Consider the following 27,873-nt stretch of genomic DNA (forward strand, 5'->3'; position numbering starts at 1 on the left):
GCAACAGGAAGTGCCTCGGCGGGTTGGCAGTGCCACGATTTGCGCTAGCTCCTACTGGAGAAGTGACAGAATATTGGTAATTTCCCTCTTTGAAGTGTGATACGGCAATTTGTGCATTTTAGGCTGGACAAGCCCCTTTACCGTACGGCCTTGAATAGAGGTGCATTTCATTTCGAAATGCGGTCCACGGGACCATGACACTACAAACATAAGGATACGGCGATTAGTGCCTTTTGGGCTATACAAGCTCCGTTACCGTATCGCCCTGAAAGTATCAGATTTTAACGTTGAAATTACGTCTACTGCTCACTGATAAGGGCAATTTGTGTGTAAAAGTAGTGTAAACTATGAATAAAGTAGTAACGTTGTATCATAGATTAGGGACAAATTGGATTCATGTTTACAGAAGAGTCAGACAACATACAAAAGTAGTAATTTGAAACGCTCAGAACGGGCTTGTCTTTTCTATGAAGGCAAAGTGTCCAGCCTGAAGTTCACTGCTCGGAGGTAACAACGCGCCGGCCGCAAACACCACGGAAAAGCGCTGAGTTGGCAAATGAGACGGATGCTTTTATCACGAGTTTGAGCCAGCTGTCTGAAATACAGAACAGGATATTCACTTGAATCTCTGCTGAAGGTGGCAAATGTAGCACAGGGTCTTAATGCCTTCGTGTTGATCAATGATACGCATCAGTTCCGCTCGATCAGTTGACTAAGACGGCTTTCTCAGTAACATTTTGCGAAACCTAAAAAAGGAGAAGTAAACTCAGATTGTCTAACACATGGAGAAATGTGTCCCAGATGCTGACATTTATTACAGAGCTCCGAGTGGAAGATTTCACTTTGGCTGTCTTTCTTCAGTCTTCTATTTTTACAATATTTGCCTTTCATTATTGATTGCACGGACAACCGGAGCAGTTTCAAGTAATCACCGAAACGTTTGTAAGTTGCAATTTATTATTTGTTGCTGTACACTGTTTGATAGACATTCCGATTTAAAGACACCCTTTTCTTCTTACCGCTTTAAAGCTCTTGGTCCACTCCATTGGTTGAGCCTTCCGTCATGGCTCGGTACCTGGGTTACTTCAGCACCGTGGGCGATGCTCAGCCGGTCCAGTGGGAGGATGAAGAAGAGCTGCACGTTAAGAGCGAGGAGCTGGGTTCGGCCACTGGTCAGTTTCCAACAAAGCTGACGTTCAGGGATTCACTGCGGGGGCTCTACGGATCGGAGCGGTTCCAGGTACGCTGCTCTTGTCTTCTCGTTGCATCTGATCCAGCAGTGTGGAAGCAAGTTGGATGGTTTCTTAACTTTGACGACATTGATGTGGATATATGGGAAGAATGCCAATCAAGTGTGTGATCTTGAAATTGCTTGTTTTGCAACCATTGCCCACAACTCAGAAATTTGGCGGTTTTCATTTTTAAAGGTTACACTCATAACTTTGTCAGACTCATGATGGCAGTTGAAAAAAATTAATTCAATGTACTTGAATTCAAACATCTTGTGCATACTACCCATATGCTAGCGGCAGCTAACGTAATGTAGTGTGGCGCCTCTATCCTGCAGCAGCATCCTTGAACAGCGGGTTGCAGAGGTATCACTTCTTGCTAACTAGATTTCTCAAACCTGTCTTGCCACAACCAACATAATTTCAGGACATTTATAAGCCTTTTGTGTTACCCTTGAAGGGTTTTGTATAACATTGTTTTCCACATACACAGTAGTTTTATTGCATTTGGAAACTCAATTTCATGGGTGATATTGGAACAGTTTCCCTTTAAGTCACGGTATCAAGAGGGAGACCTCCCACTGATTGACTGACTTTACTTTCAGGTGTTGGTGGTGTGTCTGGTAATCCTGGACGCCATCTTTGTTCTTGCAGAACTGCTTATAGATCTGTCTGTGATCCAGTTGGAACATGGTCACCTTGCTCCTGAGGTGAGACACAAGTTTTGCTTGGCCAAGTGGGGAAACCTATCAAACCCGTTTCTATGTTATTTTAGGTGTTCCACTACCTGAGCTTGGCTCTTCTCTCATTCTTCATGATGGAGCTGGTTGGTAAGCTCTACGCTTACCGCATTGAGTTCTTTCATCACAAGTTTGAGATGTTTGATGGAGCCGTGGTGGTGGTTTCCTTTGTCCTGGACATTGTGTTCATCTTCCATGAGGATGCCTTTGATGGGATGGGTCTCCTTATCTTGCTGCGACTCTGGAGGGTGGCTAGAATCATCAATGGTCAGTAACACTTTGCCTCAACGTATGTATAAGATATTGCGGTTGTATGACATTTTTTCAAATGCGAAGGTGTCAGTGAGTGTCTTTGTGGCATCTGGATGACAGGAAGGTGGAGCTTTTGTTACCTTTCATAAGACTCATTGCATGGGTACTTTCCAGCTCTGCAGCAGAGCTGGCGTCTACACAACCAGTTTAGGTTTCTCTGGGAGTGTTGCTACATACCAGCTGACGTTAAATGGATAGTTCCGGTTTTATTAGGTACTAACCCTTAGTTCTTGGCGAACCTTTCCAACGGTTATCTATAGTCTTCAAAACGTCAACTCTTTTGACTAAAAGGGATTTGACCTCACACAACATGCGAGTTGGTCTACCACAGTGCATCAACGTCTTTGATATAACGTTCACACTGTCACTTCAAATTCTCTTGTAATGTAACAATATGTTAGTTAATTTTTACTGATGTTTTAAATGAAAATCTGGTCACATCTTACACATTGCATCTCTTAAGACCGCAAGGTTGGCGGTTTGAACCCTGGCTGTCCATGGCCCATGTCGAACAAAAAATCCAACCTGCTCCTCGGCGCCCTTACAGCTGCATACTACTTCCACTGTGTGGGATCGGTTAGAAATGCAATACAAGTCGCTTTGGATAAAGCCGTCAGCTAAATAACATGTAGTGAGACTATGAACACCAAATTATAGATTCCCCTGCTTGCTGTAGAATTAGTTTTTATGATGATATATATTTAATTGGTTTGATTTATAAGGCTTCTGAGTTTCTAGTAAAAATGAAGTGAATACGATGAGCCAGCATAGTTGCTACACACCCGATGACTGTTTGAATCTGTTGCAGGTATCATGGTGTCAGTGAAAACTCGTGCAGACCAGAGGATTCACAAGCTAAAGGAAAGCTATGACCACCTTGTTCAAAGAGTCACAGAGCTACAGGAGCGCAGTGATAAACTGGTGAGGCGTCACACTATCAGAAGGCTCATCATTAGTCACTTTATATATTATATTCCAATCAACCTGCATGTGAAATAAGCATGGAAGAAACCTCTAAATGGTTTGTTAAATCCCATGTTTTTATTTCAACCCAGCCCACAAAAAACTAACTTGGTACTCCATGTTCATAGTTTGTCAGTTATTAAGCTTTCCAGATACTCAAATGTTTTGACTTGTCAAAAAAAAAAAAAATCCCAGCTGTAATGTTTGCATGACCACAGCTATGATTGAGGATATTGTGACATGTTAAGGTCATCTGGAAACCTGGGGAAGGCTTTCATTTACAATTAAAAAGTTAGAGATGATGGGTCTACATTCAGCTTAGCTCTATCATTTTAGACTCAAATTAAAAAATAATAGGCTTCAGAATTAAATTCCAGTTGATTAACCGTAAGAAAAACGTTCATTATAATTAAGTTAAAGTTGTTTGCATGTTTTGTATCCCTTGTAATTGGTTCCATCAGTGATGACGTTATACTTACCAATGTGGGGACAACGCTAAATAATGTCTGTGCCCGTGATAGCGCTACCACCGCCGGGTTCCGTAAGGACGCACGGACACGCGTTGAGAGCAATACGACTTTTATTTTGCAAGGGATCAGTGGGCAGGATTGAGGCCGCTCTCGTGCTCCGCTCCGCTCTGCTCATGTCCCTCGATCTGGATCTCACTGTTTTTACCAGAGAGACAATCAGTGCAGATTATTTCCACCTGTGCTTTCTCCTCACCTACCGGCACCGTCTCCCCCGCTCTACCCCCTGCAGCTGAGCTAACCACGCCCCGCCACCACAATGTCCAATTGCAAAAAAAACTTCAGCAGTCAGAAAATCAGAACCGTAGTGTAGAATATATCCTACATGTACAAACCTCTGGGGAATATGGGTACCTGTACATCGAAAATTATTTCAGAACAGAAATCTATCAAATTTGGGCTAGCATAATTTAACTTACAGTGGGTACGCTTTGAATGATGTCCAAATACAAACTGTGTCTTATCTCTCTCTCTCTCTCCCCATCATAGGAACAAGAAAACCAGAAACTGCAAGCCCTCCAGAAGGAGAAAAGCATAGTCTAACTCCGTAGGCATACTCTTGGGGCACACCTACTTCTCTGCACTATACCCAAAATACAGATATCCTAAAATAAAAGTTAAGAGTGTATCATTGGAACATTATAGTGATAGAAACCAATTAAATGAATATCTAATGAATGTCCAATGCTACTGAATGTGACTCTATAAAGCTGCTAAGCCATGGCTTTTGGCTAATACATAATAAATATTAAGAAATTCCTAAATGTAGAGTGCATCCGGAAAGTATTCACAGCGCTTCACTTTTTCCACATTGTTATGTTACAGCCTTATTCAAAAATGGATTAAATTCATTATTTTCCTCAACATTCTACACACAACAACCCATAATGACAAAGTGAAAATTATTTTTTGCAAATTTGTTAAAAATAAAGAACGAAAACATAACATGTACATAAGTATTCAGTCTTTGCTCAATATTTTTGTTGAAGCACCTTTGGCAGCAATTACAGCCTCAAGTCTTCTTGGGTATGATTCCACAAGAGTGGCACACCTATTTCTGGGCAGTGTCCCCCATTCTTCTTTGCAGAACCTCTCAATGGCGAGCGTCGGTGCACAGCTATTTTCAGATCTCTCCAGAGATATTCAATCGGGTTCAAGTCAGGGCTCTGGCTGGGCCACTCAAGGACATTCACAGAGTTGTCCCGAAGCCACTCCTTTGTTATCTTGGCGGTGTGCTTCAGGTCGTTGTCTTGTTGGAAGATGAACAGTCGCCCCAGTCTGAGGTCCAGATCGCTTTGGAGCATGTTTTCATCAAGGAATGTCTCTGTACATTGCTGCATTCATCTTTCCCTCAATCCTGACTAGTCTCCCAGTTCCTCCCGCTGAAAAACATCCCCACGGCATGATGCTGCCACCACCATGCTTCACTGTAAGGATGGTGTTGGCCAGGTGATGAGCAGTGCCTGGTTTTCTCCAGACATGACGCTTGGCATTCAGGCCAAAGAGTTCAATCTTTGTTTCATCAGACCAGAGAATTTAGTTTCTCATGGTCTGAGAGTCCTTCAGGTGCTTTTTTGCAAACTCAAGGCGGGCTGTCATGTGCTTTTTACTGAGGAGTGGCTTCCGTCTGGCCACTCTACCAAACAGGCCTGATTTGTGGAGTGCTGCAGAGATGGTTGTCCTTCTGGAAGGTTCTCCTCTCTTCATAGAACAACGCTGAGCTCTGTCAGAGTGACCATCGGGTTCCTGGTCACCTCCCTGACTAAGGCCCTTCTCCCCCGATCCCTCAGTCTGGCTGGGTGGCCAACTGTAGGAAGAGTCCTGGTGGTTCCAAACTTCTTCCATTTCCTGATGATGGAGGCCACTGTGCTCATTGGGACTTTCAATGCTGCAGAAATCTTTCTGTACCCTTCGCCAGATCTGTGACTCGATACAATTCTGTCTCGGAGGTAGATAATTCCTTGGACTTCATGGCTTGGTTTATGCACTGTCAACTGTGATACCTCATATACACAGGTGTGTGGCTTTCTCAATCATGTCCAGTCCACTGAATTTAGCACAGGTGGACTCCAATCAAGTCGTAGAAACATCTCAAGGATGATCAGTGGAAACAGGATGCACCTGAGCTAAATTTTGAGTGTCATGGCAAAGGCTGTGAATACTTATGTACATGGTATATTTTCATTCTTTATTTTTAACTGATTCGCAAAAATGTGCAAAAAACAGTTTTCACTTTGTCATTATGGGTTGTTGTGTGTAGAATGTTGAGGAAAATAATGAATTTAATCCATTTTGGAATAAGGCTGTAACATAACAATGTGGAAAAAGTGAAGCGCTGTGAATACTTTCCGGATGCACTGTACATCTGCTAAGTGATGTTTAAAACATATGTATATTGTGAAAAAAATCAAATGCAAAATTTCATTTTTTACAATTCTATTTCAATTATTCACAGAATATACAGGAACACAACATGCTAGTTGTATAAACAGGATTTTTGGTTATGTTATCATATACTATAGAGAGATTGACTGTAAAGATGTGTAATGTATTTTTTGGGATAAAAGAGGGAGGAAGGTTCCTCGTGGTAGCTTGGACACAGTAAGACAAGCCCACCATGAATGCAGAATACCCATTTGACCTCTTCTCTGTTTCCATGTGTACTCAGACAAATGGGAAAAAGAAGTCAAATGGAAGTTTGGTGTTGATCGTGGGCGTGGCTCTGTAACCAGGAAGACCAGCAGCAGAAAATGATATAAAGGCCACTGAGGTCCTGACTGACAGGATGCTGTTGCTTCCAGACAACATGTCCTAAGGAAGAACATAGACAGTTAGACACGGTAGAAATTATTAGAAAGCCAAGTGCATTTTTTCGTCGTTTTAAAAGCTGAAAGTGTCCTGCCATTGTTGAACAAAGTCTTACCAAACTGTTGATGTTGGTTTGGATTACTTCCTTTATGCTCACTATCTGAGCTTGGGGGTTTATCAATGATCCATACCTAGTCCACTGAATTTGTAGGTGGATCGACAATGGGATCCTGCAATGTCCATCCTGCAAAACACAAACATACTAATGGATTGTGGCCGCAATAGAGATGACTTCATGTCATCATTCACATCCATCCAATTCCATCCAGGTCCAGGAGACTGGAGTGGCGCGACTCTGCGATGACCAAAACACTCGCATCACGTTTGGTGTGAACGCAACATGAGGCTCAGCTTCTTAAGGTTTTTATGCTCACCACAGAATTGAAGTTGCTCTCTATCGGGACCCAATCCAGTGGATAGTGTAGCGGAGTGTTTCCAAAAGATGCCACAAATTTGCCCCTGTTTGTTCCTCTTAAAACATCCAAAAGAACCTGAACGACCAGAGAGCAGTTGGCAGTATCTGTCAGTCTGCGGGAACAAGATAAGTCGCGTCATCAATGTAATAAGATACAAGGAAGCAATGTAACTACACAGTAAGCAGATGATTTGAGTTTAAATATGTCCTGCCTTAATGTGCAGCCGGACACAGAATCCAGACCAAACAGGACGGGGGAACGCTTGTGTGGTTCCTGCAGACAGTCCTGGTCTCCAGCACTGTGAAGAAGAGATACTGTGTCCCTGGAGTCAACGCTTCGAATGATCCCTGTGAAGACAACCGTTGAGGAAAATCCTGGGCCTTGAAGGACATCAAAACTCCCTTTCCCATTAAACACTGCCAAATCTCCATACTACTGCTGTTCAAAGATATGAATACAATGTTTTTATTATTGTCTCTAAATAACTGCATCCAGGCAGGTAAAAGGATATTCGACTGTTCTTGTTCCAGACACAAGAGGTAGCCCCACCACATAACCTGGATTTCCACTGTAGTGTATGGCCCCATCATCCCCGTTCTCCTGTTTAACAGACACAAGCTAAAGCACATTTTTTCAAATTGGGGGTTGAAAATAAGTTTGGATTTATTAGGGTCCTCGCTACGACTAGTCGTAGAGGAACCGGTTGTATTTCAAGGAGTTATTAGGGTCCTCGCTACGACTAGTCATAGAGGAACCTATTGTATTTCAAGAATTATTATTATTTTCTCTAAAGGAATTTTCCCTTTTTGAGGCCTTTATCATATTAAAAAAAAGTTGTTAAATTCGGCACGCATATCAGAACTGGTGAAAAATTTGATAATTTGGCATTTGGGTACAAAGAAATGTCTCCATAGCGCCCCCAGGAATTTGAAAAGTACCACACTAGGCCAGTTTTCCCCCCCGATGCCCGAATGACTTGAAATTTGGCGCACATGTGCTCTTGGACATGCTCTACAAAAAAGTAAATCATGGTATGCAAATGCGCCTAATTAGATTTTCCGCCATTTTGAATGTTGAATGTGGATTTCTCCTAAACGCTATGTCCGATTGTCACGGAAATTTCTGTGGATCATTATTGGGTCAATGTCCCCCCGCCTCATCATGATCATGTTGATATCTCATTGTTTTGAAAAGATATGGGCTGATGAACTTCGCAAGGGGTGTGGCTTAATCTTGCAAGAGTCATAACTTCCAAATGATCTGGCCTGCCCTCACCAAACTTGTAACACATGTGAACATTGAACCCCTGAACACACCCTAATTTTTTTGACAATATTTGAAGAATAGGGGGCGCTGCAACTATTTTCACGATCTCACAAGAGTTGTGAAAGACAAACTCCTCCCAGGGATCAAACCCGATTCTTTTCAAATTGCCACAGTGGGATCTTGAGACCTAAGGCTCTAAAAATTGCATTTTGCCGGAAGAAATTCCAAACTATATGTGTAGGGAACATTTAAAAAAAACACCATTCGCCATGAAAATTGAAGTTGTTTTAACTCGACCATACTTTATCTAATCTGCTCCATATTTCTCATACAGCATGAACTTCTCATCCTGTAGACATCTATATGATCATTTTTAACCTTAGTCATAGTGACCTGGTGACAACAGCCTGCTTCTCATAGGTGTATGGTATTTTGAGAGGTTTTCATTTTGGAATAGTACATCAGAATGTCCTGGTTATCCCTGGGTTATATCTTGGGGATGTGTACTATCTGTCTGAAGTGACATTATCATGTCTATTGATAGTTTCCTTTTAAATCTAATCAGAATTTGACCAGAAGTTAACTGGTGAAAGATTCTGAAGGAAGTTGGCTCATGTATGACATTTTGAGTGGCTTTAACTTTGAAATGGTAAATCAGAATGTCCTGATTATCAGTGAGTGACACCTGGAGGTGGTATATTATGTGGAATTATTATGTAACTATTGATTGATACCCGTTTCCTTGCAAATTAATCAGATCCCTCTCAAATGTTGTCAGAAAAGAACTAAGACCGTAATAATGTTAAAGAGGAAGTTTGCAAACTGGCATTCCAGTCGTCGCCACACACGGTTAACGACGACTGACTCTTGGACGCTTTGTCCGACGGCCCCAGGAGTTCTTGGCTGTGTTTCTAGCCGTCCGGCCGGTGCCCCGACTTGCGGAGTAGCGAGGACCCGTCCAACGCTGCTTGCAGCTTTAATTAGATTTAAAGTTTGCACTGTCAGAAACCCATTTCCTGAGACCCAATAACTGAGTGAAAGGAAAAGTCCCCATGAATGATGGCCCTCTACAGTCATTTTTGCAGCTTTTCTTGAAAGTAGAGTATTAGGAAAAATTTAAACATTTTGGAGCAGCCAAAGACCATTAAGCTTCGGTCTCTGTGAAATGATCACCAAAATGTCTGCAATCAAGACACAAGTGGAGTGATCTGAGTGCCTACATAATTTGTTTAGATTCTAAAAAGTTTGACCAATCTGCCCCTTGCACCGAAAGAGCAGGTCGCCTCTTATCTTTAGAGTTTCAGTTATTTCAGGCTTTGTCTCCTCTACCATTTTTAATATTGCATGCTACACTGTAACTGAAATCTCTTCCATTAGAATCAACAACTTAGATAAAATAGTAAGCTCAAGCTGTCCTCACAATTCAGTCCTGGAACAGCAAGGACGTGATCTGTCCCTTGGTCTATGCCATGCATTAACTCATGCCGATCTGGTTTTAATTATAAATTTAATTGTTTTGTAAGTCAACACTGTATGCACCTAAAATGGTAGTTCTGAGTGGATCATAGTGTACCACACAATACATAGGCAATGCCTTGTTGAGACAAACCTGGACAAATGTGATGCTAAACTCCTGTTCCAGGGACAGTGCAGCTTCACGGACAAATCCAAGTACCAGAGACACCGTCACATTCAATATCTTACCGGATGGATTGAACGTAGTCAGATATGCGACCTATGGAGGTAAAAGTGTCCAAGACTTATATTATTTGTAAGTGTAATTGTAATTGTAAACTTGGGCTATAAATCCCTAAATACAGGTTGGAGACTCACCTTGAGCACCACATTAACACAGGCTGTGGGATTCAGAACAGGGTTGAGGTTTTCTCCACCATTGATGATGAGCTCTGTCTGACTCCCATCAACAGTCTGCAGGATAACTGAAGCCAACTCCACAGGTACAAGCTCCAGCAATGTCACAAACACCCACACTAGTCAAACTTTATCACAAATAGATGTTTCAGATTTACCCTCTCCTCTCGTTTCCACCAGTCTGTATAGTTTGTTAACTCAGGAGAAGAAAGCCAGTGGATCGGTTGCCACATCCCTTTGGCCCATACTGGCTGTAAAGTGTTTTTTTCATTGTGTTGAACTACCATTCCAGGCAGTCATTGCTTTCCTATAGTGTAAACTTATTTATGCGCCACGCATTACTGCTGCAGATGGGATATTCACCGTTATACACATATCTTTATCAAGATTCAAGTTCCCACAGCTAAACTTAAAGCTAAATTTTAGGAAAAACATTTCTCAGAAATCTACGACATTACCAGTTTCTTTTGATTTCATAGAAATGTTAAACTAAAGTGTTGTGTCATTGCAGATGACACAACACTGAATACTTCCTTCTTCTTGGGAACAGAGAGAAATGTAAAAATCTTTCTCCATCTCACATTGCAGCATCAACCTCAATCTTTTGTCTTTGTTAACTTACTTCACTAAGTGACATATTTTTGTGGTCTTCCTAGTATTTGTGCAACGTCATTGTGTGTAAATTTCCTGGTGAGGCAGGAGACATGATGCCTTAACTTGCAAGATATGTGTTTCAAGGTTGTATCATTAAACGTGTTTGCTTATTAAAAATGTCAATGCATTTTCTTTTGCCAAGTAAAAAACAGGTAGACTTACTGCTGCATCTGGAGTCTTCCCCTGTTAAGTGGAAAAGATGTGGTTTGACATCTTTGAATCGACAAACACATTTTTCATTTTCAGCATTTCCATTTATCTTTTGCAAAAGCATGAGAATGCTACGTTTTTTTCTGATTTAAGAATGATAAAAGAAACAGCAAACTCAAATCACAAACACAGCTAAATAGCTGAGGCAGATTCAGAAAACAAAAGGGACAAAAAGAAAACCACAAAGAGAGAACATCTGCGGTGGCCCTGAAGTGCAAAACACAACGGCAAATAGGAACGCACAACGCAAATAGGAAAACACAACGAAATGAACTCCTTACGGAAAGGGTAGGGCCTTATAGCAGAAGACGGACAGTTCTGATTGGACAGATGGATAGTCTGTCTTTTAACAGGAAATGATACAGGGCTCTCAAGTGTCACGCATTGAGCGAGACAGTCACGCACTCCCGCCACACATCCAATTCCTCATGCCAAGGAATCGGACTCCAGTCCGCGGTCCCCCCCCCCTTCCGTAGCGTCCACCGGCTGTAGCGTCCGCTGTACCCCACTTTTATTTACAACATCCAAATATAATTAAACAACAAATACCGGTAAAACAATGGTGAAACACTAGTAGGACACTTTTAAGACACCCGTAAAATATCGCCATCTCTCCGTGACTTTCTGCTGCGGCTCTCCTGCTGCGCTCACTTCCACCCCTCATCACAGCCTCTCCCGCCTCGGATTTATTGATTGCCATAATATCTAGAAAGCGGCATTTCTCAGCTTTCAGAATCCAATCCAAATAGTTAAGGAGTCACGGTAATTTGAATCCTCCACGTCACTTTCCGTCGCTGGCGAAAGGCTATTGATTAAGAGGGTTAAAAGACAGACAGTCCGTCTGTCCAATCAGAAATGACCGTCCTCTGCTATCTGCAATAAGACCCTACTCGTTCCGTAAGAAGTCAATGTTGTGTTTTCCTATTTGCCGTATGGCCACCGTAAACATCAGCTGTATTGTATTTCAAAGTGCATCAAATGTCGCTCACTGACAATGCCTTAGACATCGACTGTTCACAGGTTAAACATTTTTTCAGTGATTGGAAAGACAATGTGAGACTCACAGCAAAGAGCCCCATGTTGGTGTAAGTGTCAATGCGGAGGGCCAGAAGAGATTCACAGTCGTGCTTCAGGACCAGACGACGAGAACACAGACTGCTCTGATCCTTTAAGAACGCTGTGGAGGAAAACAGGAGAAATGTGACCAACAGGGCACATAGAAAATCCTTGAAACATGAAATTACAATGACAAGTGGAAATATTATAATCATCACCTGTTTTGTTTAAAATTGTTATGACACAGTAGTGTTCTGCAACTGCAAGTTCAACTACTGTAAAATATCTCTATTTTTCCATCCCAGCCTTGTTTCAATGAGGAACAATTCAAATCAACAACATAGAGCCTTATTTTCAAAGGCAACAGAATATGTAATAGAAATCAAGCACATCAATTTCAGTATCACTATGTGATCTCAATTCAGCCTTTGTCCCAAGGAACCTTATGTCTTATCTCATCTTCAACCGCTTTTCGGGGTCGGGGCAACAGTTCCATTAGGGGACCCCAAACTTCTCTTTCCTGCACCCCATCAACCAGTTTTGACTGGGGCTTCCCGAGGCGTACCCTGATCCCCCCTTAATATTGTTTCTGAACGGTGTAGGCAAATTGTTTTGGTTTATAGCTAGTGTGAAACTAAAATTGTTCACATCAATAGATTTATTAATAATCCCTCAGATAATTCACAAAATAAATAAATAACGGAGCACCACCAAACTATAAATCTTATAATTGATATTCACTCATCAAGCGCAAGGAATTGGAGGTTTAAGTTTGAACACTGGACTACGCTTCCAGCCACCATAATATCACATATGCACAGAGAAATCACAGAAAACCTCTCCTTAACGTAACAGCATTCCAACAATACTAATCAGACATATTTATTGGTTAGTTAATTATAAAACAAAAGAAACAAGGAAAGACTCAAAGCAAAGCAGCTCTGTTGTCTCACTGTGGCAACAGGGAGACAAGACAGCAGTAAACATCATCACACAGTCACGCAACTTGGAAACTGAATTTTTGCGCTCTGAATAGAAGCTCCAAATACCGGTCTTATTTGTGGGGATTGAGCTAACCTAGCTAACCAACAGAATACTACAGCAGCCAAGACCGTGGTTATTACGCAGCTCTGGGAAATTAAACCTATTGTATTTCATAGAATTATTAGGGTTCTCGCAACAACTAGTCGTAGAGGAACCTATTGTATTTCAAGGAATTATTATTATTAGCGTCCTCGCCACGACTAGTCGTAGAGGAACCTATTGTATTACAAGGAATTATTATTATTATTCTCTCTACGTTTTATTGCTTTTTGGGGGGCCTTATCATATCCAAAAAGTTTGACATGAATATCAGGACTGTGGAAAAATGTGCTATTTTGGGGGTCTCACATTTGGGTGTATAGAAATGTCTGTAGCGCTTCCTAGAAATTTGAAAAGTACCACTAGTTTACTAGTACAAATATTGGTTTAAGCAGCCCCAGCGCTACGTTTGACCTACTTGTGTGAACCTTGGTAGGAATATGTAACACGTGCAAACTGAAAAGAGTCTGTCCAATCAGAAGGGTCCGTCCTTTGCTAGACAGGCCCTACCCTTTCCGTAAGAAGTTAATGTCATTGTGTTTTCCTATTTGCCGTTGTGCTTTCTTATTAGAAACGACTAGTCGTAGAGGAACCTATTGTATTTCAAGGATTAGGGTCCTTGCAACACCTAGTCGGAGAGAGGAACCTATTGTATTTCATGAAATTATAATTATGGACTTTTCCATTATTGAGGCCTTTATCCTATTCAAAAAGTTGTTAAATTTGGCATGCATATCAGAACTAGTGAAAGATTTGATAATTTAGAGGTCTCGCATTTGAGTATCAAGAAATGTCCCTATAGCGCCGCCAGATTTTTCCTCCGCTGCCCGATTAACTTGAAATTTGGCACACATGTGCTCTTGGACATGCTCTACAAAAAAGTCAATCATGGTATGCAATGCACATAACTAGATTTTCCGCCATTTTGAATTTTGTGAAAAACACATTTTTGGCCATTTCTCCTAAACGCTATGTCCGTGTCATGACCCTGGCTTCCTCTTCCCTCCTTGTCCCCTGTCTCCCTCTTGTGGTACTCTCAGGCAAACACCCCCTGCCCTTGCTCTCTCTCTCCCCTCATTATCCCTCACAGCTGATTCCCCTCGTCCTCATCATTGTCTCACCTGAAACCTCTTCCACCTGATTTTGCCTGCTTCTTATTCCCTCCCTCTAGCCTTGTCTTGTTGTCGGATTATTCCATGAATGTAGGCACACGCGTCAGCACTCGTCTCGTCCTGTCTTGCCCTGCACCTTCACCGTCCGCGTATTTGTGACTGTGCCTTTCCAGAGTGCCCGACCGGCGCGCTCCCCCGGCAGCTCATCTGCTTTCACCTCTCTGCTGGATCCGGCTGGTAGGGAGCACCCCGGGATCCCCGAACGCTGTCCTCACGGGAGTAATCCTTATGCCCCTAAGTTCCTGATTTCCCCTGTCTGCTTTTGTTATGTTTCCGGCCAACGCCAGAGGACTTTGAGTTTATTCATTATTGAGGACTGTTTTTTCCTTTTGACCATTAAAAGACTCTTTACCGCATCTCGCTCCTGGTTTCCCATCATTCCATCATAACAGTCCGATTGTCACAACATTTTCTGTGGGTAATTATTGGGTCAAGGTCCCCCCGTTATCAATATCTTGTCGATATCTTCTTGTTTTAACAAGATAGGGGTGTGGCTTAATCTTGCAAGAGTCATAACTTCCAAATGATTTGGCCTGCCCTCACCAAACTTGTAACACATGTGAACATTGAACCACTGAACGCACCCTCATTTTTTGAGAATATTTGAATAATAGGGGACGCTACAATTAATTGTTGAAAATCTGCCTTTTTGGCCTATTCTATATTTTTTTTGTAAAAGACCGAACTCCTCCCAGGGATTAAACCCGATTCTTTTCAAATTTGCGCTGTGTGATCTTGAGGACCTAGGCTCTAAAAATTGCATTTATCCAGAAGAAATTCCAAACTATGTGTGTAGGGATTATTTTCGAAAAACCACCATTCGCCATGAAAATTGAAGTTGTTTTAACTCGACCATACTTTATCTAATCTGCTCCATATTTCTCATATAGGATGAACTTCTCACCCCGTAGACATCCATATGATCATTTTTAACCTTAGTCATAGCGCCACCTGGGGAAAACAGGAAGTTGAATGTTTTTTTTATTTTACACCCTGCCCCTCACAGTATATGCTCCACAAAGGTTAATCTGATCCCTCTCAAAATATCCTAGCAGAGAGGTAAGACCTTATGCTTCAGTGTGAAAATGATAAGAATCCGATCATTGGTGGCGAGAGGGTGCATTGGCAAAGTTCATCCTTCGCCAAGATCAACTAAACCTTTGTAACTCTTCTCCACATTATCGGATTCTTTCCAATTTACACAGGTTTGATGAGACTCTGGGCCTGAAGAGATGTAAAGTTGAATCAAGTCATAGCGCCATCTAATGGTAACAGGAAGTCCAATTTTCTAGTATCCAGTAAAAAATGAAGGTGGCATTTCGAGAGGCTTTAATTTGTAAAATGGTACATCAGAATATCCTGGTTATCACAGAGTGACACCTTTGGGATGTGCACTCTCTGCCCGAAGTGGAAATACTGTGTAAATATTATTTTTTCCTTTTAAATGTAATCTGAAAATGACGAGATGTAGTCTTGTGATGAAGATTTTGAAGGAAATTGGCTCATGTAAGGAATTTTGATAGGCTTTAATCTTGAAATGGTACATCAGAATTTCCTGCTTATCCCTGGGCGACACCTTGGGGATGTATACTATTAGTCTGAAGTTGAAATCCTCATGTAACTATTGATAGTTTCCGTTTAATTCTGACCTTAAATTGACCAAAGTAGTCTTGTGATGGAGATTTTTAAGGAAATTGGCTCATGTATGGTATTTTGAGAGGCTTTCATTTTGGACTAGTACATCAGAATGTCTTGCTTATCCCTGGGTGACACTTTGGGGATGTGTTCTATCAGTCTGAAGTGAAATGATCATGTAACAATTGATAGTTTCCTTCTAATTATTCTAAACGTGTTTTGAGAGGCTTTCATTTTGGAAAATTACATCAGAATGTCCTGGTTATTGCTGAATGACAATTTGGGGATGTGTACTATCCGGCTGAAGTGAAATGATCATCTTACTATTGATCGCTTCCTTTTTAAATACCATGTGAAATTGATTAGAAGGCTGGTGAATGAGATTTAAGAGACGGTTTGGTAATGTATGACATTTCGCATCGGTCCACACGGTAATGACGACTGACTCTCGGACACTCTGTCCGACGGCCGCAGGAGTTTTTGGCTGCGTTTCTAGCCATCTGGCCGGTGCCCCGACGTGCGGCGTAGCGAGGACCCGTCCAATGCTGCTTGCAGCTTTAATTTGTCGTTGTGTTTTCCTATTTGTCATTGTGTTTTCCTATTTGCCATTGTGATTTGCATTTCATGGCCACCGTAGAATACGTACATGTTATATTTGAATTTCGTATTCTTAACATTTGGAAAAAAATGGTTAAGCTTTTGTCAAATCGAATTTAATCCATTTTGGAATATGGTGGAAAACATAATACCAAATGTGGAAAAAGTGAAGCATTGTGAAAACCTTTTGGAAGCACTGTATTTGCTGTTACTGGCTGGCTGTGCCTACTGTTCCGCCTGTGTTTCTGTGCTGTGTTTGGGTTTGAAATTTCTCACCCAGTGAAAGTCAGTGACTTATTGAATATATTTGATTACAGTAACAATATGTTATTAGCATTCATCATTACCCCATGAATTCCACACAGTGGAACAGGTCTCACAGTTTAGTGACGCTGCACCACATTGTACCACGTTGCACTGAGTAGAAGTTACCTGCAGGACTGTTGTCCACACATTCAGCAGTGACTAAAGGAGCTGGTAGCCAGAATATCCCTCCCTGTCCACTCTCTCCTGCTGTCACCATCACATCACCACACTGAAACCGTAAACAATCACCAGAGAATTAATCATCTGAGACAAATGGAGATGGATTAACAGTTCAAGACAGAAACTTGCCTGGTACCCTGACAGGGTCTGGTGGTCTACAGGGTTTTCTGGACTGCCGTTTTCTTCTGAACCAAAATAAAACCTGATGAACTCCTCAAAGAGTGAGTCAAAGTTGCTGTCAGTTGGAAGAGCAGGAGAGGGGTGAGATAATCCATCAACACCTACACAGAAAGAAATGTCAGCAAATGAGAAAAACTTGGAGCAGGAGTAAAGTAGTTGTTACATTGCAGTACCTCTAAGCAGCCATACAATTTAATTCTGAATAATAAACTATGGGATTTAGACAAATTGCACCAGCCAAATCCTTTCAGTGCTGCATTAAATGGATGGTTTGGATATATTAAAGTGGGGTTGAGGTATTCTTATTTAGGCAATGTATTGACTTGAGCTGAACCCTTTATTATAGTTTGATATATCCAACTATGTTCTCTTCAAAGCTGCCTCCATTAACAAAAACAGTCATTTAACCAGCATGTGAAAAGGAAGAGCCTTTTCCCAAGTGGGCTAGTTCATTCCTTGTTTGGGAAAGGGCACAGAATATATAAATGTAACCGCCTAAATGTGTACATTAATGTCAGCACTTGATTATACACTTGTTCACATCCACCTTACACATCTCACCCCGCAATAACAGCAGCAATCTGTCATCCCTGATGGATGGATTCAGCGATCAGCCTGGTGTGAGGATTTGTGTAGTTGTTTGTTGTTTTCGTCTCTCCTCTCCCCCTTCTCTGTTTCCCTTTGCAGTTGCTGTGAGCGCTATGGGGCGTGGCTGGTTCCCTGCAGCGGACGAGGCGCACCTGCACGCAATACTAATCATCCCCACTATAAAGATCTGGTCCGCTCAACAAGCCGGCGCCAGATTATTCCATCCATAGACCTCGAACCTCTGTGTGCCTCTGCGCTCGGCTGTCATCCTCGCCTCTCCGCGGATCCTCCAGCCAGCCTGCACCCTGCCGCTCCAGCCTGCACCTGCCTCCAGTCAATAAACTGTTACCTTCTTTCGCTACTTGCTCCTCCGTGTCTGTTTTGGGATCCGAACACCACCACAAACCCTAACACCTGGAGCCACATCCATGGCTGAACACAACGTCCTGCTGAAAGACACCACCCCAATCCGGCAGTGGATGTACAGAGTTCCGGAGGTGATGCAAAGACTTGGAGTGATTGAGCGGTCGGAGAGTGCCTGAAAGCAGTCCTGTTGTCCTGGTTCCAAAGGACGTTTCTGCATCGATTTCCGACAGGTAAATGCACAATCACATTTTGATGCATACCCCATGCCCAGGTTGGAAAACCTTATCGAGGCGCACTTCATTTCCACCTTGGACCTGTGTAAAGGCTATTGGCAGGTGCCAATGGCTAAGGAGGCCAGGCCCTTCATAGCCTTCAGAACACCCCAGGGCCTGTTCCAGTTCCACTTTGGCCCAGCGGGAGGTGCGGTACCTGGGACATATCCTGGGTCGGGTGCTGATCAAACCCCAAAGAGACAAGATTGAGGCGATCCGCGGCCCCAGACCAAGAAGTCCTTTTTGGGATTGGCGGGGTGGTACCGGACGTTTGTACCTTTGCCAGCAGAGCAGCAGCCCTCACGGACCTGACCAGGAAGGCCAGTCCTGTAAGAGTCCGATGGGAAGGACCGCATGAGAAGGCCTTCACTGACTTGAAGAAGGCAATGTGCAGCGACCCAGTGCTGCAGAACCCCGACTTTACCCAGCCCTGGATTGTCAAGACTGATGCCTCTGGAATTGGTCTGGGGGCAGTACTACTCCAGGGTGAGGGGGATCATCAACGACCGGTGGCTTTCATAAGCTGTAAGCGTTTTCCCCGGGAGACCCGATATTCAGCGGTGGAACTGGAATGCCTGGCGGTGAAGTGGGCACTGGACACTTTCAGGTACTACCTGTTAGGTAGAGACTTTGTTCTTGAAACTGACCACCAGGCCTTAAATGTCTTGGCAAGATGGACACTAATTCACGTATAACACGTTGGTTTTTAGGTTTTGCAGCCCTACAGGTTTGAAGGGCGATTCCGCGCCTGCAAACCGAACTTAGTGGCAGATTTCCTGTCTCGCCACCCCAGGGGCGAGTCTCTGTAGGGGGAGAGAAGTGTGAAAAGGAAGAGCCTTTTCCCCAAATTGACTGACAAGTGGACTAGTTCATTCCTTGTTTGGGACAGGGCGCAGAATATATATGTAACCGCCTAAATGTGTACATTAATGTCAGCACTTGATTATATACTTGTTCACATCCACATGACAACAGTGTTGACGTTATGATAAAAAGGTATGTGAATTATCATAATTGTGTTATGTTAACGGACCTGACAGAACCCCCAGCCAGTTGGTTTCTCCCAATTAGCCCAATTGACTGGAAGGCTGTATAAAAGCGAGGGGAACGGGAAACACCGGGAGAGTCTGGAGTAAAGTCACCTCCAGAGAGGTTGTGGTTATTGGGTTCCTTTTTGTATATTTTTGTCCATGAGAAGTGTTTGTTTTCCTGAAGACCACAGAGGATAATAAAGCGGAATGGTTAATTGCATCCCAGAGCGCTGAGCTTTCTTGCCTGCACCTCATCCCAACTCAAACCTCAGTGAGTCCTTGACACCACCATCCTGTGTAGACGTTGGCCTCAAAGGCGCTACATCACACAGCAGGAGACAGAACTAGACCTGCTACCACCGCTTCAAACTATCAATTTAAAATACTAAAGTCACACAATAAAACAAACTAACCAATGTAGGCAGCGCGAGACCTGTGTTTTTCAATGTAAAATAGTAAAAGTATACTGGCTTTAAAGAGTATTAGTTAAAGGTCAAATATTCTAAATACGTATAGCGTACACAACTGATATATATTCTAAAGATGTATAATACATTTGGCTTCTGTACTTGTCCCCAGTTATACATTACTTTCCTCCTGTACTGTACTTTCATAGGTGTCACCAAACTGGGGGTGTACAGTGATTGTGGATTTGAATATCCACACATAAAATCCAAACAATTAATGTCATGTTCATTTGAATCCAGTAATTGAAAAAATTGTTTAATACTTCAGTAATTTATATTTTCCTAAAATGTCATTAATGGTTCATTTTAAATAACAAAAGGGTAATGACTTACGGTTCTGTGACTGAATGCAGAAGATGTCATAATTAATCTCCTTCCGGACAAACGAATGAAGCTCTGAATATCCATCAAGCCTGCTCCCTAAAGAGTAAGTCACAACCACATTGCTGCACCGCTGCTTTATGCCACTGCAAACAAAATAAATTAGAAATGATAAGCAAGAACATATATTGTATTCAGACAAATATCACATTGCTTCTTAAAACTCACCGGACTAAGTTCACATCTCTATAGGTTCAATGACCACCTCCTCAGTCTTCTTCGCATTCAACAGGAGATGGTTAGTATATATTAATGTTAATATATATTATATATATATATATATTTTTACATAGGCTACTTCCATATTGTGTTGAAATGCAAGCTGCATTGGTTCTTGCATTGTTGATAGAAAATCATATTTGTGACAATTTTTTTTTTCTCTTATAAAAAAATTAGAGAAGGTAATTCATCTGTTGATTTTCTTTAATTATCAAATAAAGTAGGAAGTGATTAGCAACCTCTGAGTAGCAAACTCAGATTTGAGAAAATTTAGAAAATCGAGATGCATCGATAATCGTTTTATCAGTTTAGAATCTATAATCTGTTTAGAATCAATAATCGGTTTAGAATCGAATCATTGACCTCTAAATCGGAATTGAATCGAATCGTGAGGTGCCAAGAGATTCCCACCCCTACGCATGGGCACGGGTGGGTGTAGGGCTGGAGTCCCTGAAGCAGGCTGGGCTAACTGCCAACCCAGGGAACGGTTCTCTCCATATATAACCTTTAGTAGAACGAGATGGGGGTGGGGGGGTCAGGGATCCTCCAGGCGGGTGCATAATTGAAATCATTTTTTTTTTTTTAACTCGGTTTATTGTTTTAATAGAAAAATTAGTTTGATGATCTGAAACATTTAAGTGGGACAAAAACAGGAATTGGTTAAAAACTTTTTCTTAGCATTGTCTGCTAAGCCGGTCACATTGAAACAAATGCTTATGCTACATTCACACCAAAAGCGAAACAAATTATTTGCGCGAGTAGATTCCATGCAAAGGTGGCAATTTTCAGCAGGTAGCCCGAAAGACTCGGAAGACACGGCGCGGGGAACGCGAAAGGAGAGAAGCGTATAAATCACCTTTTTACCAAAGTTTAAATATTTCAACTTTTAGCTCGTCCGACGCTGTCTTGCGAAAGCCAATCAGTGTTGAGATGCTCTGCTCGTCATCACCGCTACCCCGCAGACAGACACGCAACTGAGCTTGTAAGTTAGTTGGTGTGCGACGTTTGTGTAATTTCCACAACAACTACAGAGCAGAAATAGTGTTTACTTCCATGGTGGATAGCAGAAATGATAACTGCCTTACAGGAGACAAGCTACGGCGATAAGCCACGGCTCCTTTCCGGCACGTATGACGGAGACGCCAATTAAGGCAAATTAACTAGTCCGGCGGGTATTTTTGTTCAGAAGTTGTGGTTTACTGTGTAGAAATGTACATCCTACTGAATTTACCATGCTAGCTGAATTTACAGGTGTGTTACTTTACGTCTGTGTTGTGTACTGGACTTTGTTGACAACTGGCCTTTATTTGACCGTGTTTGTCCTTTTGTTTGACAAATGTTCTTTTAAACTGACTGCAAAAGACACAAGTCTAGTACGCAGCAACCCCCCTCCCCCTTGTTATTTTGGGCGAGGACAGAGACTTGCCTGATAGTGTAAACTGAGCAGCCGGTGAACAGAGCAATCTCCTTACTACATGCTCTGTCACAGCAGCAGTTGATGTCACACACACCCATAAGCTTGTCACAGGGACACAAGCTTCCAACTGAAACACACAGCAACGCTCAGGTTAGACACAGACCCCCAAACAAAGCCTGTTTATTCACCTTGGTGTGAGTCTGCTGTTGACTTCATAAATTTACATTACTAGTCCATTACGTGTCAGCATGTACATTGTATTAAGCTTTTCAGGACTTGTCTCGGTACCTGTGTTTGGCTGTTTTCTAAAAACAAATACATTTTCTGTGTTTTTGTGCATTGATAGATGCAGTGTTTACATATTGTTCTTGCATGTAAGGTTAGAAATGTTGCGCCGGTTAAAATGGAAGCGCTCCGTCAATGCAACGTTAATATCTCAATGATTCCCTCCGTTATAGATCTAAGGTTTGCCCTGTGCAACCCTATGCAAACGATACAAATGTAGGCCTATTGGCGGTATTTTGCAACCTTACACTATTCAAAAACATAGTGGTATTAAAGTTGTATTTTAGCTATGAGCCAGACAGATTTACTTGATTTGATTTAAACTTAACAGTTCATTTTGATATGTAAGAAGACAGTTACGGTTAACTGGTCGCACAATGACTTTGTAGAACAGTGTATGGTGGTTGACGTTAGCTAGTTATGTGACGTGACGTAGAATTAATAATTGAGGAGTACATTGCGAAAGCCACAGATTACCTGTGGTACCAGGAGTGAGCAGGCGGCCGGAGACGGGCAGGGGCTCAGCGGGCGTTGTTGACTGAACGGGCTCCTCTGGGCTGCTGAACCTCGGTGTTTTCGGGATTGTCGAATCAAACTCTGTCGGCTGTGTAGTTGTATAGTTGTCTTTAACACTATATGATACGTTCTGGAATTCAGTATTCAAGCCATAGTGTGTTGTATTTTCGTGTGTAGTCACGGCAGTATACAAGAGAAATAAACCGAAAACGTTTAAAATGGACCAAAACACAGTGGCGGATAACTCCATTTTTGTTTCAATCGTTGCTATGGTTCTTCTTCTTCGTTCTTTCCGTTAACGGGTTACTGCCTCGAAGGAAACATCACTGCCACCTGCTGGCCGAAAAGGGGTTGTTCCAGTTTACCGACGTGAAGGAAATTAAGTTTTGAGATAAGGTATTAAAGTGAACGATGTTTCTCATGTCACTTTATAGCGGACCTGAGGCCTCATTTATAAAACCTTGCGTAGGATTTGCGCCAAAAGTGGCGTACGGATGAAACGTAGGACGTGCGTACGCACAGAAATATTCAGACTATTGCGCACGCACGTCCTACACAGTTTTCCCTTGATAAATCACAATCACTTCTAAATGCAGCGCAGCTTTTGCGGCTTCAAGCCACGCCCATGGTTGCCTATATATAGTCTGTGGAACGCCCACAAATGAATATTCATCGATTGGGAAATCATGACAAAGACTGATAGGAAAACGAAGAAATGTAACACTCAGTGTGAAGTCGAAATGATCATTGGCGAGGTGGAAAGGAGAAGTAACATGCTTTTTGGAGGGTAAAGTATGGGCATCACTAATGCTAAAAAGGCACTTGAGTGGCGAAAGGTTGCAGAGCAACGCTGCAGCCTCACAACCTCGGACCGTGGCCGAAATAAAGAATAAATGGACTGACATCAAAGTGGATGCAAAAAGCGTTTAGCGCGCCATCGCCAAAGTGTGTCTGCCACGGGTGGGAGAAAGGGACACCGGAGCTGCCCTCTTGATGAGAGACTGGCGGCAATAATTGGGGATCGGGGACAGGGTCTGGGCCAACATCGGCGTCGGGGGGGTCGAGGCACGTTTCGAAGCTGTGCCACTTTATGTAGCACTGCACACGCCAGCACGATTTTGCAGACCTTTTCAGTAGTAGATAATAACCTCCCTCCAGCGCAGCCGAGGCAGCGCCATCTGCCCTTAAACAGGCCGATGGTGTGCTCCACTACAGCGCGAATCCTTCTATTTGCCACATCTTCTATAGAGCGCAAGATCAGCATTTTCGTCATTCGTCATTTCGCATTGTGATGGCATCATGGCATTTCATTACCGTCCATTTGATTGCATATGACAATCAACAGCTGTGTTGAAGATGAATTGCATAACATGCCAATATTATTGCAGAACATATTTAACTTTTCTTTTTTTAAATGTGTTAATTTGTATTTATGTTTGTTTTACGCTGCAGATCGATCAATCGGATGTTCATGTTATTATTATGAGACGCAGTATTGGCATTTATTTTACAGCAGTCTAGTTTTACACACTTTCACACACGTTTGCCTGTTTCTTGCATTTGCCGACTGTTCTCATTTCACCCGTTTTTGTGCGTACGCATGGGTCCGAGCTTGCGTGAAGGACCGTACATTTTTCCGTCAAGTTTGATTTTTATAAATACCAATTATTGCGTAGAGAGCGGCGTACGCCTTCTTTTGTGCGTACGCAAGTTTATAAATTAGGCCCCTGCTGTTACAAGTTGTTGAGTGATTCTAGTGTTTAAGTAGGGCCTACTTAAAAACGTACTTAATACTTAAATATTTAACATTTATTCTAGTTTAACTAACATAATAATGATAGTTATTCTCTCAAACAGGTCTTGGAGGAGAGAATGCCCCAGCCTTGCAGAGACATGCAGACAGGCGGAGGAGATGTGCAGGAAAAGTATTTATTTGGCACAGATATCTTATTTTACAAATATTACTGGGTATATTCCATATTCCAAAAAAACAAATATTGACTTTATCATAATTTAGAATACATTCAAGTATTACTTTTTATTTGAAAAACAGATACAATTTGTCTTTCCAAATTGAGTATTATATAAACACATCTCCCTGAAGTGATTACTTACGAGTCCATTTAGAATTTAGCCCACAAAGTATTTGCTGTACTCGTATGTCAATTTATAATGTTGTGTTTATAGCTGGATTGATGTTTTGTTGTCTACAAGACAAACAAAAGCACAACAAAATATCACATTTTCACCTCATAGGGATTTGTTAGCAAACTGTATTTACATATTGAAGCAGATATACATATGCATTTTTTGGAGCCTGTATTTTGCCTAGCCCTGGCAGTAGCTTAGACATGTTCTCGCTTAACCATTGATTTGTATTGGATTGAAAGCTTAAACTCAGACTGCGTTCAATGTTAAAATTTCGGGTTGCAGTGGTTTGGTTTTTCACAAGATGGCAGTGAAAGCCAGTGCAACACTTAAGTACTAATATTATCAGGCTTTTATCAAATGGAGAACAATGCGCTATGTACAGTGCATCCAGAAAGTATTCACAGCGCTTCACTTTTTCCACACTGTTATGTTACAGCCTTATTCCAAAATGGATTAAATTAATTATTTTCCCCAACCTTCTAGACACAACTCATAATGACAAAGTGAAAACTGATTTTTGCAAATCTGTTAAAAATAAAGAATGAAAACATAACATGTACACAAGTATTCACAGCCTTTGCCATGACACTGAAAATTTAGCTCAGGTGCATCCTGTTTCCACTGATCATCCTTGAGATGTTTCTACAACTTGATTGGAGTCCACCTGTGCTAAATTCGGTTGATTGGACATGATTGAGAAAGGCAGACACCTTTCTATATAAGGTATTACAGTTGGCCGTTCACTCAGAGCATAAACCAAGCCATGAAGTAGTGATGGCAAAGTGAAGCTTTCTGAACCAGTGAAGCTTTTCAGCCAATTGTATCGGAAAAAGGTTAATTCATTCAATGCATCGCAAACTCTATGATGACCTCTGCTGTTGAAAACCTATAGTGCATATGTTTCAAATAGCCTATCAGTGTATTTTGGCCCAATCTCTGTGGGTTGAACATGATTATGAAAAGTTGAACCAATAAATCATCTAATAAATACATGGATTCCTATATGAATAAAACTATTGTTTTTCTGGTGTGAATTGTGTCCTTGTTTGTGTATTTCAATTCTCTGTACATTGGGAAGAAGTGGAACAAACACTTATGTCTTTCTGCACCTTTGTGCATGTATGTTTGTGATCATACTAGCAGAAGAATTAATAGAAGAGATATGAGTTATATGTAATCAATATAATTTAAAATACCAGCAAGTGCTTCCTACTGCATGGGCAGTTCATGGCAGTCATAGGGATTATGTGAATTGTTTGAATCTGGAACGTGGGAAGTGATTTACAGAGGAAAGATCAGTGGGGCAGTGATTGTGCTTTTGGACAGGTTTGTTATGACAGGATATTGAGGTGCTTGTGGACACATGGGATGGGGCAGGAAATGATTATTGATTTTTATTGAGAAACATATTTCTCCACAGTATTGGTGTTGAGTCGGTTTCTTTTTGTAGATACTATTTCCCCCGCCTTAGGAAAAACGCGCTCACACGGCACGGATGAGGCAGGAACGCTCAAAAGATTACGTGCTAATAAAAATAGATGTGGGTACACATGTTTGTGTTTGACCCAATATTTTAGCGGTTCTTCACTCCATGGAATGTTTAGCTCAGCCAAATATCTGGTGGTCTCCACAATAAAAACATCCATAATTACACAATACAAATGACAGTTTGACTTTGCCTGCCTACATTACATTACATTACATTACATGTCATTTAGCTGACGCTTTTATCCAAAGCGACGTATAATAAGTGCATTCAACCATAGGGTACAAACTCAGGAGAACAAGAAACAAGAAAGTGCAATTTCCTCAAATAAGCCAATTTACAATTTGCTATAGATGAGTGACGTTACAAGTACAATTTAAGTGCTACAATTTGTTAGTCTTTAGTCGAGGTAGAGTCTGAAGAGGTGTGTCTTTAGTTTGCGGCGGAAGATGTGAAGGCTCTCTGCGGTCCTGATGTCTTCAGAGAGCTCGTTCCACCATTTCGGCGCAAGGACAGCGAAGAGTCGAGACCTAGTCGAGTGTTTTGCTCTCAGTGAGGGAGGGACGAGTAGTTTTGCAGATGCAGAGCGGAGAGTGCGGGTTGGGATGTAGGGTTTGACCATGTCCTGGATGTAAGCTGGACCCGATCCATTCACAGCATGGTACGTGAGTGTTTTGAACTGGATGCGGGCGGCCACCGGTAGCCAGTGAAGAGAGCGGAGGAGTGGAGTAGTGTGGGAGAATTTCGGAAGGTTGAAGACCAGTCGAGCTGCTGCATTCTGAATGAGCTGCAGAGGTCGAATGGCGGTGGCAAGGAGACCTGCCAGGAGGGAGTTGCAGTAGTCCAGGCGGGAGATGACAAGAGCCTGAATCAGTACCTGCGCTGCCTTCTGAGTGAGAAGGGGACGTATTCTCCTGATGTTGTAGAGCGTGTATCTACAGGATCGCGTTGTCGCGGTGATGTTGGGAGTCAGGGAGAGTTGGCTGTCGAGTGTGACGCCGAGGTTCTTAGCAGTCGAAGTGGGCGTTAGTACGGAGTTCCCAAAGTTGACTGTCAGGTCCTGGGTAAGCGAATCTTTTCCGGGAAAGAGAAGTAGTTCAGTCTTGTCGGGGTTGATTTTCAGATGGTGGGCGGACATCCACTGAGAGATGTCAGTTAGACAGGCAGAGATCCGAGCCGCCACCTGGGTGTCCGAGTGAGGGAAGGAGAGAATTAGTTGGGTGTCATCGGCATAGCTGTGGTAAGAGAAGCCATGCGAGCGAATGACAGCGGCAAGAGAGTTGGTGTAAAGCGAAAACAGGAGGGGACCCAGCACGGATCCCTGAGGAACTCCAGTAGTAAGAGGACACGGTTCCGACACAGATCCTCGCCAGGTTACCCGGTAGGTGCGGCCATCGAGGTAGGACGAGAGAAGGGAGAGAGCAGAGC

The 27,873-nt window shown here is 42.3% G+C and overlaps 2 protein-coding genes and 1 long non-coding RNA gene across 9 annotated transcripts; 2 read left to right on the plus strand and 1 right to left on the minus strand.

Moving 5' to 3' along the window:
• hvcn1 (hydrogen voltage-gated channel 1) lies at window positions 1–7,487 on the plus strand. 3 transcript variants are annotated; one of them, XM_040174412.2, is made up of 7 exons: window positions 610–942; window positions 1,030–1,240; window positions 1,835–1,939; window positions 2,005–2,236; window positions 3,090–3,202; window positions 4,261–4,318; window positions 6,440–7,487. In XM_040174412.2, exons 2-6 carry the CDS (start codon window positions 1,064–1,066, stop codon window positions 4,312–4,314), a joined length of 681 nt encoding a protein of 226 aa, XP_040030346.1. In that variant the 5' UTR covers window positions 610–942; window positions 1,030–1,063; the 3' UTR covers window positions 4,315–4,318; window positions 6,440–7,487. The 3 variants fall into 3 exon arrangements, with proteins under 3 accessions (XP_040030345.1, XP_040030346.1, XP_040030347.1); XM_040174413.2 differs by having other exon boundaries at window positions 6,909–7,126; XM_040174411.2 differs by having other exon boundaries at window positions 1–942; window positions 4,261–6,701.
• Window positions 6,191–23,275, minus strand: tctn1 (tectonic family member 1). Of its 5 annotated transcripts, none has more exons than XM_078101445.1 (14): window positions 22,770–23,275; window positions 22,017–22,134; window positions 20,324–20,457; window positions 17,216–17,367; window positions 17,033–17,135; window positions 12,122–12,234; window positions 11,010–11,030; window positions 10,155–10,286; window positions 9,931–10,056; window positions 7,566–7,655; window positions 7,267–7,403; window positions 7,014–7,167; window positions 6,695–6,823; window positions 6,191–6,582 (listed from the first exon to the last, which is right to left on the minus strand). In XM_078101445.1, exons 1-14 carry the CDS (start codon window positions 23,056–23,058, stop codon window positions 6,436–6,438), a joined length of 1,845 nt encoding a protein of 614 aa, XP_077957571.1. In that variant the 5' UTR covers window positions 23,059–23,275; the 3' UTR covers window positions 6,191–6,435. The 5 variants fall into 5 exon arrangements, with proteins under 5 accessions (XP_077957571.1, XP_077957570.1, XP_077957568.1 ...); XM_078101444.1 differs by having other exon boundaries at window positions 7,566–7,673; window positions 10,155–10,288; window positions 11,009–11,030; window positions 22,770–23,250; XM_078101442.1 differs by having other exon boundaries at window positions 6,191–6,823.
• On the plus strand, window positions 22,050–25,995 carry LOC120817830 (uncharacterized). Its single transcript, XR_005712017.2, has 2 exons — window positions 22,050–22,157; window positions 24,666–25,995. It is a non-coding gene; the product is annotated as an uncharacterized LOC120817830 (long non-coding RNA).
• The last annotated feature ends 1,878 nt before the right edge of the window (window positions 25,996–27,873 follow it).

Source organism: Gasterosteus aculeatus, chromosome 4 (assembly GCF_964276395.1).
Source record: "Gasterosteus aculeatus chromosome 4, fGasAcu3.hap1.1, whole genome shotgun sequence".
Lineage (NCBI taxonomy): Eukaryota > Metazoa > Chordata > Actinopteri > Perciformes > Gasterosteidae > Gasterosteus > Gasterosteus aculeatus.

Coding starts and splice junctions, on each gene's coding strand:
- hvcn1 (XM_040174411.2), top strand. CDS start 1,064: ATGGCTCGGTACCTGGGTTACTTCAGCACCGTGGGCGATGCTCAGCCG. Junction 1,241..1,834: donor ACGGATCGGAGCGGTTCCAG/GTACGCTGCTCT, acceptor CTTTACTTTCAG/GTGTTGGTGGTGTGTCTGGT. Junction 1,940..2,004: donor ATGGTCACCTTGCTCCTGAG/GTGAGACACAAG, acceptor ATGTTATTTTAG/GTGTTCCACTACCTGAGCTT.
- tctn1 (XM_078101441.1), bottom strand. CDS start 23,058: ATGGAGTTATCCGCCACTGTGTTTTGGTCCATTTTAAACGTTTTCGGT. Junction 7,674..9,930: donor TTAGCATCACATTTGTCCAG/GTTTGTCTCAAC, acceptor AATGTGCTTTAG/CTTGTGTCTGTTAAACAGGA. Junction 7,168..7,266: donor GTGTCCGGCTGCACATTAAG/GCAGGACATATT, acceptor TTGTTCCCGCAG/ACTGACAGATACTGCCAACT.